General features: G+C 36.6%; 1 protein-coding gene across 1 annotated transcript; it reads left to right on the top strand.

Annotated features, from left to right (window-relative positions):
- The first annotated feature begins 5,415 nt into the window (after nt 1-5,415).
- On the top strand, nt 5,416-8,414 carry mrps16 (mitochondrial ribosomal protein S16). Its single transcript, XM_034869120.1, has 4 exons — nt 5,416-5,595; nt 6,489-6,519; nt 7,263-7,529; nt 8,065-8,414. Exons 2-4 carry the CDS (start codon nt 6,507-6,509, stop codon nt 8,187-8,189), a joined length of 405 nt encoding a protein of 134 aa, XP_034725011.1. The 5' UTR covers nt 5,416-5,595; nt 6,489-6,506; the 3' UTR covers nt 8,190-8,414.
- Nucleotides 8,415-14,918: the final 6,504 nt, after the last annotated feature.

The raw sequence follows: 14,918 nt of genomic DNA, 5'->3' as shown, positions 1-14,918 counted from the left end.
CTCCAATATTTAAGGCAAGGGCAATGTTTCGAAACGTGACTTTTCAGGGGCTTCCACAAGTAATTTCAAATCCACGATTAAATGGCTATTTACTGTATTTAGTCATCTTAATGTACCAAAAACGATTTGCGTCAGCCGGATAACTTATGGAATAGTGACGCCAAGAGCAGGCCCTTACAGGAGGGATATATTTACTGTGTCTGTGTGTGTTTATTGGAAGGTCCTGGCAGAGGCCTGGCAGATAGAGACGCCAGAATGAAAGCTGGAGGTTGAAGTGAGTGTGATTTGGTCTTCTGATGTGAAATAGCAGACGGATAATGGATTGAAGATGTCACAACTAACCTTTTGGACAAAAAACGTATAGAGTTTTATGATGAAAAATCTAAATAGTTTCATATTTTTGTTCGTAACAGAGTTTATATTTGTTTCTTCTGATTGCCAAGACTTGGGATAATAATTTTCAAAAGCCAAAAGTTTTCGTTTTTTTTGTTCTCTTTGTGATTTCAATAAATTTCTGTGAGATTCCATTTCCATTTAGTCTTTTCTTTTATCTTTATAGTCATATAACAATTTATACATTGATGTGACATCCTTGCAGCATATCCTGAGAGCCCAAGTTCTCCTGAAACAAATCATTTTATTACTTGATTGTGCATCACTGGGTTGAAGCAGCACAAGCCTTTTTACACAAGGAGACTGGGCAAACCAAATATTGGAACTAATGTCTTAGACCTAAGAGGGTTTAGGATGAGGGTGGACGAGGTGTGTCCACCCACCTTCACCACCTGTGGTTGGTCTGTCAGGAGACAAGGATCCACACGGACAGTGAGGTGTTTAAGCCCAGGTCCTTGAGCTTTGTAACATGCCTGGATGATGCTAAACGCTGATGATAGTCAATGAACAGCAATCTCACATAGCTTCCCTTCTTTTCCAGGTTAGATTGGGTGGTGGGGAGTATGTGTGCTATGGCTTCTGTAGATCGGTTGGGACTTTAGGCAATCTGTAAGAATGGGTCCACTGTGCTGGGTAGTGAGGATCAGATGTAATCATTGACCAGTGGTTCAAAGCACTTCATCACTACAGAAGTGAGTGCCACTTGGCGGTAGTCATTCAGGCAGACTGGCCTTGTTTTCTTGGGCACAGGAATGATGATGGACTTCATGAAGCACATGGGGATGACAGACTTAGACAGTGACATTTGAATATCACTGTGAATGAATGATTAAATCATGTAAACATGTACTAGTAAAACCCAAATTACAAGAATTGACCTTAAAATTAGCAAATAAGAGACCTTTAAGGATGCACTATGCCCCTTTTTTAAATTTCCTAATAAACAATGTTCTAGATCCAGTGGAAGACTGCAGAAATACTTAGACATGGTGAGAATTAGTTGTTAGAGAAGATGGATACCACTCACATATCCAGTATTTGTCTGTTTAGGTCCTGACACGTCGGACAGTCTGGCAAGGACAGTGACTGAAGTCTCTTCAGGGCGTTGCTTCCTGTCGTCAGGCGGAGGAGCCGTCAGCCTTCATTTGGGCTGATTTGACATGTTGAATCGGAAGGCGGGTAGTCGGACTCAATGACCAATCTGGTTGGTGGATTGCTAACCTGGAAATAACGCCTCTCCAAATCTGACAAAAATCTTTTAAACTGACCTTTGTCGATCTGAAATGAACACAGATTCAGCAAATCCATGGCCTATTTCTAGCTTAAAATGTTTTCAGAAACATGTTTTGGTGAACTATTTTTGGTCAGTCAGCTGCCGATTTTCATTTTTGGGGCGAAAATACAGATTAGCGCCGCCTCCAGTTATGGATACGTATTACAGGAGAAGGATATTTAAATAGAAGGATACAGCCAGCAGCAGCCGGTTAGCTTAGCTTAGCTCAAAGACTACAAATGAGACATGTTGCTAGACAACCAGGGGGGGCTCCAGGAAGTTAGTGTTTCCAGCCACGAAATAGATTAGCACATAATGCCTTTAAAAGAATGAATTGACATTTGTTTTCAACCACCAGTTATGTACAGATCAAACACATGAGATATAACACTCACTAGTGATGATGGTAGCGGATTCTGTTAACCTTGACAGGGCCAGACTAGCTGTTTTTAGCTGTTTTTTCCGTCTTTGTGCTAAGCTAATTGCTGGCTGTAGCTTCATATTAAACGGACAGGTGTAAGAGTGGGAGAAACCTTTTCACCTAACTCTCCACCAAGTGAAAAAACGTTTTTTTCCAAAATACCAAAGTATTTCTTTAAATCCTGTGTACCACACATACTTATCATGCCGGACAGTGTGAACTTGTATCTGTATGCATTATTTTAACTATATAAAGACGTTTGGGGCCATAGAATACCCCCATGGTCTCACAAGGATTTAAAATATTGCTTTAATTCAGTTTACCGAGGTAGTAAGAGTTGTTTTTGCAAGTGCACAGGATAAAGCAAAGTGTTTTTAAAGATTTTAGTGTCTTCTTCTTCTTCTTCTTCTTCTTCTTCTTCTTCTTCTTCCACGTAATCAAATTAAACTCAGCCCTCTTTAACTACAATGTCTGAGGCAGCCTTCTTTGTTTAAAGCAGACTCCTGTTGCTTTTTCCTAGTAAAATATCTGGTCATCTGAGCGTCTCTAACTGAGCTGTCACAGATGATTAGAGGAGGAACAACTCGTCTTGGTATCCCAAAGAGCATGGGGTCCTCACGAGAGAGTAAGCAACAACTGGAATTAATGTCACCGTTCAGATAATCACGCATTGCCGATTCACCATGTAAGATGAATTTTGTTTGCTGCCTAACTGTGTAAAGCCTCTATTCATTTTCAGATTTCTACGCAGAAAAACGTGGTCAACTTATTAACGATGCTTTCCTCTTGAAATTCAGCCCTGGTTGAACCAAGTGTTTTGTGTTATGTTGTTCATCTGGTTGCTGAAAATATTTTCTGTGACAAACCAAACTGACAAAATGTTTAAATCTTTTTGATCTAACATCCTTGTAATTTGGTTATTCTATTCAGCTGTGTGTGTGTGTGTGTGTGTGTTTGTGTGTGTGTGTGTGTGTGTGTGTGTGTGGATAGTTTGGATAATGTGGTGCACAGTCAATTAGATTAGTTTTACATACATAAGAATTTTGTCTTAGTTGTCATGTTCGCCTTAAAAAATTGTAAAATAATTTGCAATAACATCACTGCTACAGATATGTATTAATAATTATCCATTTAGATACGTTATTTAGACTACAATACAGAAGAAATTGTAATGTATGAAGTGGAAACCTTGCATGCATTCTTTACTAAAGCTTTTCATATACATTCTGATCCAAGGAGAGTTGAATCAATTAAATGAAGCATTTAATAAATATGTTTATGTAATGCCTCGTGTAGAAATTGTAACTGGCTTTATATATGTGTATATATTTATATATGAGGAGTCATGCAGGGAATAGATATTTGCAGAATTACAAACCATGGCCCATCTCATTTGTGTGTCTTCAGTGACCTCTCCTCACAGAAAGCTACACAAACACACACACACACGCACACACACACACACACACACACACACACACACACACACACACACACACACACACACACACACACAGAAAACAAGCTTTACACAACAGGAGTGTGAAATCACCATGTTCCAAGACTGGGGGTGGGGGGAGGGTAGTTGGGCTCCCAGTCGGCAGAAATCTGTGCACTCAGACAACATCAGGCAAAGAAATGACCCCTGAATTCATGAACGCTCTCAGGAAATCAGTGTTTCATTTCTGCTGGGGTCAACAGTGGAAGCTGATTTAAACCTCCAAGCGTTGCTAATGTAGGACACATGTAGAATAGAAAATGACAGAAAAAATGACAGAAAAAAGATTGTTGAAGAGCACCTGTGTGACAGAACGAGCATAATCTTGAGCATCAGATCATAATATTTACAAACTCATAATTATAAATGTAACATGTTTTGACATTATTATCATGCTTTGCTCAGTCAGGTGCCGGTTTTCATTTTTTGGGTGAAAATACACATTAGCGCCACTTGCTGTTATGGATGTGTATTACGTCACGACACGCAGAAGGAACGCTCAATCGGCGTTGCTTTCAGAGGCACTTTTTGACCAACTTGGGGAGGCATTATTTTATTGTTTTACCATTTCAATTACTTTGTCCTAAACTATAATTGTATCATTCATATAATTGGAGAATTGCATTTAGGTTGGTATCTAAATTGGTATTCATTGCTAATGCAGTTGTCCACTGAAATTCATAATAAGTGCAATATTAAAATAAACTTATAAGGCACTGAAATCAGCGTTGAAACTTATCATCAAAAGCAGAGGTAAAATTGGAAACTATAAATTGAAACACTCTTAAGTGAGATGATTTTTATATTACTTGAGCATTCCAATTGTATGCCTCTACTCCACTACATTAAGAGTAATATTGTAAAATGACTGCACTTTATAGTCCACCACATTTATCTGACAGCTGTAGTTACTAGTTTAAGATATATACAAATATATATAATACACACACGTATGTATATACATATATTATATATACATATATATATGTATATATGTGTATATACATATATATATATATCTACATATATGTATATGTATATATATACAAAACATATGATAAAAAGATATGATCTTTTTATAAAATATGACATAAATTAAACTATTCAACAGTATATAAAGAAGTAATTAGTTCCACCTCAACCAAGAATAAAAATGCTGCTCAAACAAACAACAACAACAACAACAACAATAATATTAATAATAACAATAGTAATAATAATAATAACAATACATCATAGCAGCAATTGTATATAATACACTTAAAAGAGGTCATTCTGTATAATAGGTAGGTTCACTTTGACTTTTGTAGGCTACATTTAGCTTATAATAGTTTATGTAATTTTACATGACATTTTAATGCAGAACTTTTAGTCATCATATATTATAATATTTTACAATGTAATATAATTATACAATCTTTTTTACTTTTTTTACTTAAGAATCTGAGCACTTACCTTTGACCCAAAAAGGATCACAGTTTACATAACAACAATATAAAAACTTGATGGTTCATGTGTGATGGCATGTTTATTTTATTCTTTTCTCATTTTGACATTTTCAAGGCTTAGCCTACAATAATTCTTTATAATAGTTTCAACGTGTCAGAAAACATTTTAGACTGAAGCATAACTTTCACAGTAAAAACTTTTAACAGTGTTGTACATATATTTAACTTATATAGTATATAGTATATAGCACATAGTATATTTACTATATACTTCTATATAGTATATACTATATAGTAGGCCTATATTTAACACTGTAACTTTTAATAGTGTTGTATACACATGTTAATATAGAGTGGTACAACAGCGCCATCTAGCGTCTCGGTATGCAATGACGCTGAGCCCACTACGTCACTTCCTTTTTAAACATGGCCGCGCACTGACAAATGTCACATTACTTCTCCTGATGAAAACATACAGTTATCAACGTTAACTATATCATCTGTCCAGAGATTAAAAAGAAGGCGACACAAGAGCTTACTATACTTCATCCAACATTTGCGGGTAGGTTTATGTTTTTGCTCATTTCTAAACTGTACGTAATCCTCAAACAAGAGATGCTCTTAGAACTGTTAGGTTAGCTAGCTAGGTGTTCGCAATAGCTAACATAGCTGTTATAGGAACAAGAAGACATACTTTTATTAATTCCCGAGAGGGACTTAATTCGTTTCACTCTGTTATTAAACACATCATACACAGACCCGGATGCACAGACATGCAAACTGGACATATCCACATGCATTAAATGGATATACTGTATGTCAGAGCTGTGGGGCTGCCCAGGGACAGGCGCCCCGAACAGTGGAGGTTCGGTGCCTTGCGCAGAGGAACGGGCTCCTCTCCAGTCCACACTTCGCACTTGGAACTTTAACCGGCAGCCTACCAGGTCCCAAGCCAAGATAGTTATTGTAGCAATTTAATGAGACGTGCAGGGTAATCCGATATGTACTAAATCAGTCTCTGTAGTCCTACTATAAACACTTTCTTTAAATCAACTCACTTGTGCCTTTTGGACATTTTTGGAATCAGATTTTGGACCTCTAAACTTATGCTTGTAATTGATTTACATGTTAGTATTTAGTTTGCATCCTGGCTGTCCTGATCTGTTTATCAATTATCATTATTAATATTACTGTTATTATTATTATTTTGGAAAGTTGTATTGTCTGTCTATGTAGTTTTAATAGTGTTGCTTCCTTTTCTGGAATGCTTTCTTTGTCTTTTTAACTAACTCGATGCCATTGCAGATGAGGGCTACCGCTCAAGTATCTCTCGAGTATAAATAAAGGTTGAATGAATTAATCTAATGTAACAGTATGAGAGATCTACTGCTGGCATTGTTTAGAAAGAAAGTTACATATACACTTTGTTTTAAATGTGACTTTTTTGTGTTGCAGGATAATCCAGCCAACATCATGGTTCATTTATGTGAGTATACTTGTTTATGCTTTTGTCTTGTAGCTGCAGAGTTTTAGCAAGATACATAAAGATAACATTAAGCGTAGGCGTAGTCACATTTTACATTTATTTTTGTAAAATTACATTTATCATTAGCAGCCAAGACCGCTTCCTCACAGAACCGTTACTGCTTTCTCAACAGTAAACAGAATTAGCTTCCCATATGGGATTTACTGTGGGCATGTTGTAGAGTAAAGTAAAATTAAGTTTATCATTATGACAACTACATTTTTTGCTTTATTACTGATTGATCAGTCAATGAATCGCCTAATCTAGGAAATGTCAAAGATAGTGAAAATACCCATCACAAGTTCAGAGACCTCAAGGTCACATCTTTAAATGTCTTGTTATGTCCTACCAACAGTTAAAAACACAAAGAATACAATTGAAATGAATATAAAACTTTTAAAAGGAGCAAATCTTTTATTTTCAAAAGCAAGTAATAAAGAATTTTTGCCAGTTGTCTTGATAAAGCAAGTTTAATGGTTGATTGTTTAACATTAAATAGTTAAAAATGTTGTTTTCTGTTTTCAGATTAATCACAATTGTTTTTGACACAATATGAATATTTAATATACATATACTGTACATTTACATATACTTGCTAAAACAAATGTGGTCTAACAAAACATTTTTTCAATTTTTGAATGGCAGTTTAAGGTACTTTTGCACAAGAAACTAATTTTATTTTTTATTTTAATTTCCTTCCGCAGCATCACTCCTGCTAAAGAAATACCATGGGGGTTACGTTGTCCTTCGATTGGCTCTTGCCGGCCACAAACAGGCTAACAGACCTTTTTATCGCATTGTGGCAGCTTACAACAAAAGGGCAAGAGATGGTAAATATATAGAGCAGCTGGGTTCCTATGACCCCCTTCCTAACATATACAACGAGAAACTTGTCAGCTTCAATTTCGACCGAATCAAGTACTGGATCGGCTGTGGCGCACACCCTACAAAGCCAGTGGCCAAACTTCTAGGTGTGTATTCACGACTTGTTCTTTTAAAGTAGATCAACATTGCACAATTCATTGTCTGCTTGTCCAGAGAATTTTCCTGCTCATAGTGATTTGTTTATTCAAGGAGGTTACCCTTTAACTTTTATGAGCGCTTACACCTTTGAGGCAGTATATTTATCTGGAGATATACTTCTCTGTGTTAACTACTCTTTCAAATCTTGCTTTCTGTATAATCTACTACCATTAATGATGGCTACTGTCTATTACTGTCTACTACTACTATGAGTTCACCATGCCCTCAACCACCTCATCCATGCCCTCTAGTACTACGGATTGTGAAGATACAGATTTGTGTGCCTTTTGTTTTCATAACAATCATCTAATGTATAACTTGGTTATCTAGTAATCGGGTACAAATAATTCTAAGTTTCTTAAAAGGATTATGTATTGGCTCCAAAAAATGTTTGGTACCGAAGGCAATGTCTCTGCAATAGTTTGTGTAAAAGCTTGTAGTGAATGATATAGTCTTTGTTTCTCCCCCTATGTCTTTCTGCAGGGTTGGCAGGATTTTTCCCTCTGCACCCAATGATGATAACTGAGGCAGAGCGTCGAAGAGCCCAAATGGAGCTGACAGCAACAGGAGCAGAAGATGGTCCGCAGGAGGGACAGAATGTGGCTTAAGTGTGAGAACTAAAGATGGGGATTGTCTCTGACTATCCCGTACAAAAGGATGTCGCAGTTATTTGGACAGAGAACTGATCGACTTCTAGTTGGGTGGACTGCTGGGTGGACTGCTTCTAGCAACATCAGATACAACATTTGGTAGTTATATTGCTTTAGTAACAGATAGGAACAATTTATATAAAACTGATTCTCAATAAAGTGTGCCATAAAAGGCAGATTTTTTGTATTTACTGTTTTATTTGACTTAAAGTATTTATATGTTACTGCATTTCAAGTTGAATTGCAGATTTTTTCCCACCCTCCTCTGTCTAACATTTTCAAGACCTTTATGGATGATAAAGTTAGTTTTATTTACTTAGAACCTGACTCGTAAACTGTGCAATCGTTTCTCCTACTTTTGACTGTCATCTTTCTTCTTTGGTCTGCATGTATTTACGTACGCACTCATGAGTCAATAATGAACATCAGTCAAACACAAGAAAAGATGAAAAGTAGAAGGGGGTGGGATTGCTGATAAGATTATTGGCAAGCTTTACAGCACTTACTTCCTTCTTAGCTCAATAGCAAATTCTCCACCTTTTATACTGAACTGCGTGTTACGGACATCTTTAGAAACTGGAAACTTTCACTCACAGATGTCATGATGCAGTAAATCATGTTTTTACTGTTTCAAAGGAAACAGCCAAGTGACGTTTTTCTTTTCTCAGAGCTAATATTTACAGAAGAAATGTAGGTATTACCGGCCATTCTGTAGGCCTTAACTTGTATTTATGACCACCAATATGCACAATAAATCATGCACAGTAAATATCAGTTTAAGATTAGATTTGACCCAATTACGTTAAAAAAGCAACAATAGTGTTGATCTCTAAAACATAATCACACCACATGTAGTCCTTAACGAGTCATATTGTACAAAAAAGCTTGCAGATAACTACATGCATCCAGCCATCTCGCAGGGGCTCCAGCAGGGAACCCCAAACTTCCCTTTCCCGAGCCACATTAACCAGCTCTGACTGGGGGATCCCGAGGCGTTCCCAGGCCAGGTTGGAGATTCATCCAGTCACTGCATGACCAAAGCAAGAGCTGCGTCCGGGTTCTTGGCAGTAAGTCGGACTCGTTCCAGGTGAGGGTTGGCCTCCGCCAGGGTTTCGCTTTGTCACCAATCCTGTTTGTAGTATTTATGGACAGCCTATCAAGGCATAGTAGGGGTGGGGAGGGGTTGCAGTTCAGTGGACTGGGGATTTCAACGCTGCTTTTTCCAGATGATGTGGTCCTGATGGCATCATTGGCCTGTGACCTTCAGCAGTCACTGGATCGGTTTGCAGCTCAGTGTGAAGCGGCTGGGATGAGGATCAGCACCTCTAAATTGGATGCCATGGTTCTCGGCAGGAAACCGATGGAGTCCAGTATTACATTCGGTTTATCGCACCGTTGTGACAAAAAGAGAGCTGAGCCAGAAGGCAAAGCCCTTGATCTACCAGTCAGTTTTCATTCCTACCCTTACCTATGCTCATGAAGGCTGGGTCATGACCGAAAGAACGAGATCCAGGCTACAAGTGGCCAAAATGGGTTTCCTCAGCAGGGTGAGAAGCTCAGTCATCCGAGAGGAGCTCGGAGTAGAGCCGCTGCTCCTTCGCGTCGTAAGGAGCCAGCTGAGGTGGTCAAGGCATCTGGTAAGGATGTCTCCTGGGCGCCTCCCTAGGGAGATAGTCCAGGCACGTCCAGCTGGGAGGAGGCCTCGGGGAAGACCCAGGCCTAGGGGGAGGGATTATATCTACATGCATGTCTTTGAATAAACCTCTAGAGAAAGCAAACACACAACATTTGTATTATTTTCTATACTTAATTGTTCCGGATTTCTGTTCACTAAAAGCTTTACACAGATAATTTAATGAAGTACTACACACACTAATAATTAAAGTGAAATCTAGTAGATGATGATTTGTCCTCAGTATATAATCTGCTGTCTGGTGTGCCTGTCACATGCTTATTGCATGCTTTTTTTTCTATCTTGAACAGGTCCATATTTCAAACCACAAGTGTGGCTTGCGTCAATTCATGTAGTGATAAAAAGACTAATTTGAGCCCACTTGACAACACCCAGGTGACATTTGAAAGTCCAGCAGAAACAAACACAGCACTTAAAATAGTTCTGCGGTTGAAATTGTCTAATTTCTTAAGGACTGGAATTAAAGTCAGTTTAATTCTTTAACATGTTGGTGTACTTAGCATTCCCAAATACAACCACAATTACAAATCAACAGGATATTGTTAAAACGGTATGGCCATTTGGCAATGCATGTGATCCAATTCTGTATTTCAAAAATATATATACTGTACATGTATGTATATAGTTTCCTAACTAATACATATATATATATATATATATATATATATATATATATATATATATATATATATATAAAATCTCTTGTGAAATTACTGAATGACATAGTGAGCAGGAAAAATTCTGTTTTTGGTTTGTTAAGTGGCATTTAAGAAATTATTTTCAATAAGCAAACATGGGTGGAGAGCCCAAACCTCTGGTGGCTTTAAGATAGAGATAATGTACTGTAAATATTGTTTACTTTGTCACAGCTCAATTATTCCTGCTGCTATTTATAGCATGGGTTTTCAATACAACAGATTATATTGTCAATATGTTGCTCAATGTAACATTCCAAAAGATTGAGTCACGTGCCCCTCTGCATCATATTCAGCTGATTGCAACAACATTTAAATATTGGATTAAAATAATATAGCAAGCAACAACATAGCAAATAAAATACAATTTGCCAGATTGTTTACAATACAACTGTTTCAATAATCGTGTGTTAGGAGAAAAACAATGCATAAAATATTAAAATGAATAATACATACTTATAACATCTATTCTTATAACTATTTTTGTAGTTAGATTTATATTATACATTTATTGGTTGTTGGTTTTACACAAAATCTGTAACATGAACAGAATACTACACCGTTGATGGATTAAATCCAATTACAGTTTTCAGTATAAACCTAGGCTACCTTAGTCCTGTCATACAGTACATATACTGTATACATGTATACATATAGCAATAATCCATCCATCAATCTTCAAGCGCTTATCCTGGGTTGCAGGGGCAGCAGCTCAAGCAGGGAACACCAAACTTCCACCTTCCCAAGCCACATTAACCAACTAAAGAAAGCATTTTATTATTTCATTATTTTGGAAAACAATGACTATTACTATGTAACTAACATATTCAAATAAAATGCAGTCTTGCTTTTAGTAAGTATGAAACATTTCAGCAATTGTCTGACAGTATATTAAACATCACTGGTGTCATTGACAATTACTAGTGGTTAATATTAGGTAATAAGTCTTTTCACGCATGCCTCAGTTTGCTTCAACGTCACAGTGATCTGGACCTTTGTAAAAAAAAAAGAAAAAGAAAAGCACAGGGTGTGAGTGTACTTTTAGGGAAATTTGAGCTTTTGCCACAATACACAAAAGGTTTGCCTAGGGAGGGCACTACATTGGTAACAACCTCAGTTTACAAGTTGATAATTAATCACACAGAGTAGATTTGATACGATTAGACACATGTTTATATGGCTTTCAGCTGCCAACAGGATCACACTTAACTGCCAATTTGCGGACGTCAGGAGAGATTATTGGAAGTTTACTAAAAGACTGAACTGACAGAACATCTTATTCGTGTTATTCTGCTTTTTCATACGTGTTTATGGAGTGAAATACATTTCAAGGGCAGTTGAAATATTTCATCTTTGCATCTTCTTTTGGATGATTACCTGAATGGAGGGGAAGTGGATTTATTTGGGATCCTGTAATTGGAGGAGACTCTCCACCATTCTTATAATCCTTACTTTTGTGGTCATCGTGCTGGCATTATCTGTGTTCTTCACACAAAAAAGAGGTACGTCTATGACTTCTGTAATTCTCTATTGCATAACCAGGTGAGCCTATACTCCTATTAATGTAAGCATTATTTTGAATGCAACCCTCTTCACACTGATATCCTTTTACAGTATATATACATTGCCATTCAAATTTGACATGATACATTTAGTTCTGACAATCCTTCAAGAATAACGGCAATTAATAAATTGATAGATAGCCCTTACTGATCTCAAATTGGAACATTTTAGTGCTTCAGGTGCAAAATATCAGACACAGCACACATAGAGGATATATATAAAAATAATTAACAACAAATAGGATAGAATACAAGAACAAACATTCAAAATATAAATTTTAAAAGTACGAAGGATTTAATGTACAAACACACATACAAGTTTGGAATAAAAAAAAACTACTTAAATACAATTTATAAAGATGTAAGTAAAACCTATGTTTGTACCAGTTCTACTTAGTACAGTGTTATGATGTTTATCAGTCTTATCTAAGACTCAGTGATGAAGTGTTAAAGAGATTTATTGCCTGTGGTAGGAATGATTGCTGGTAGTGGTGAGTGCGACACCGAAGTTGTCGGAGCCTCTTAGAGAAGGTGCTCTACTGTTGTACTAGTGTGGCGTGGAGTGGGTGGTCAGTTATCAATGATAGATAACAGTTTGTTCAGTGACCTTCTCTCCACCAAAGCCTCAAATGTGGAAAGTACAAATAAAATGACTCTGCTCATTCTAGACAACAGAAGGGAACCCTTGTGTTGTCTTCACTTTCGAGACCCTCTCGTATCCCTGGGGTCAAACTGACCCGTGACTTATTTGGGGTTTTAAAAACAATTATGAAATAAAAATTTACTTCATAATCTATTAACAGATATTGTCTTTATCTCAATTTCAACGATTTGAGATAACATATATGTTTGGGGAATGCAATCAGACTCTACTAGAACACAATTAATGGAAGTGTGATTTGCTTTTTGTCAAAAGGTTATAATTCAAAACATAAGTGGTCATTCCCAGAATAATTTTCTGAATTGAGTCAGGACTACATGTTTATCACAGAACATAAGGTAAGGCCGTTGATTTTCAGGTATAAAAAAGGTAACTTTTACCATTTTTCTTCTAGCAAAAATTTGAAATGGGTCACACTAATCCTAACATACTAGTTAAAGGGTTTTTGTGGTCAATATGAGGTGTTTTTTTTTAGCAGTAATGTTCACAAAAATGATTTTGTGAACATTGTGATTTTTTGTTGTTATTTTCTTTATAGGTCACCTGAAATAACGTTTTAATGGATGCATTTTAGGAAAACTTTTCACAAACCTTGTTAAGATCCAAGTCATCAATTATACAGTATTACTGTCAAAACAATATTTATACCTAGATGTTCTTACAGTTTTCAGTACATTTTTAAAAAAACACACATACCCTTAGGATTAGACCAATTTATTTCTTATGTAAAACCTTAGTCCAGGAAAGCTATACAGATCACATAAATGAGAAATAACTGATAACGACTGTATATTGACAGGCATGTAAATTAATAATTGAAGAAAATGAACTGTGTAAGAATACCAACTTTACCATGAGATATTTGGCCTCTAATAAGTACAATATAGCCGTTGGTTGAATGGATTTTAATTTTTGTGACCTTAGTTATTATACTGTATATATTAAAGTGTAGAAACCAGCCCCTGCACTACTATAGATAAACAATGCTGACAAAAAACAGAATTTACTAAGAATGTAAGGATAGTTCGAATTAAATGTTTAAAAAAAAATGAAAAGACAACATAAAGGGTGAATTACATGTTAAAATTTGGTGTAACTTAAGTGTTGATGCAGATTGCTGTGATGGACATTGACAAATTAATCTATAATGCGCAAATATTGTCTTGTTTAACAGATCAACCTGACAAAACATGGAGGAAACCACAGAGAGGGGATGACTTTAAAGGAAAGAATCTATCAAGCAAAAAAGTCTCAGTAAATGAATATTCAGAGGTTTTTCAAACAAGACCAGTATCTAACAACACAGACCAACACTATGGACCTCAATCACAAGAATTGCAGGAAATCATAATTAACCGCATATCTACTGAGCATCAAACAAATAACACAACTTTGACATCCAATTTCACTCAAACACCTAAACACAAAAGTAAAACACCCACAAGCACCATACTAACATCATTACCTAGCCAGGAGACATCTACTCAACTCACTCAAACATCACCTGAATACACTGTTGAAACTACACAAACAGGTGCCATCACAACTCAGCTCCCATTAACTAGTCTTGGAACTTTTACTCATTCCACCCAAACAACACCTGTAAAGAAAATTGAAAATACACTATCAGGCCACAGCAGAACTAATCTCCTATTAACTAACCAAGAAACATCTACTCATTTCATACAAACATCTCCTAGCCACAAAAGGGAAACAAAGCAAACAGGAATCAGCAATTCTAAACTTCCTTTAACTGAACAAGGAACATTTAAAACAACATCCATGGCAAAAGCAGAATTAACAACATCATCTCCGGCCACAAATGGAAAAAAAACTACCGTGACTGATCAATCGACAACAACAATAAATTCCCTGACAAATTCAAACGCTTTACCAAGTTTACACTCTATGTTACCTCCATTTGCTTCTCATTTCACTCAAACATCACCTGACCACAACAGTAAAACTACACCAATAAGAACCATCACAACGATGCTTCCTTTAACTAGCCAAGGAAGATCTACAACAGTGTCCTCATCGATAGAGCAACGATCTTCATCTGTGACGACGATAACA

Source organism: Etheostoma cragini, chromosome 4, assembly GCF_013103735.1.
Source record: "Etheostoma cragini isolate CJK2018 chromosome 4, CSU_Ecrag_1.0, whole genome shotgun sequence".
In the NCBI taxonomy this organism is placed as follows: Eukaryota; Metazoa; Chordata; class Actinopteri; order Perciformes; family Percidae; genus Etheostoma; species Etheostoma cragini.
The sequence above is the reverse complement of the archived record's forward strand: the minus strand, read 5'-3'. Positions and strand labels throughout refer to the sequence as shown.

Excerpts from the sequence above, each read along its gene's own strand:
- mrps16 (XM_034869120.1), top strand. Across the intron at positions 7,530-8,064 it reads GCCAGTGGCCAAACTTCTAG|GGTTGGCAGGATTTTTCCCT; the intron begins GTGTGTATTCAC and ends GTCTTTCTGCAG.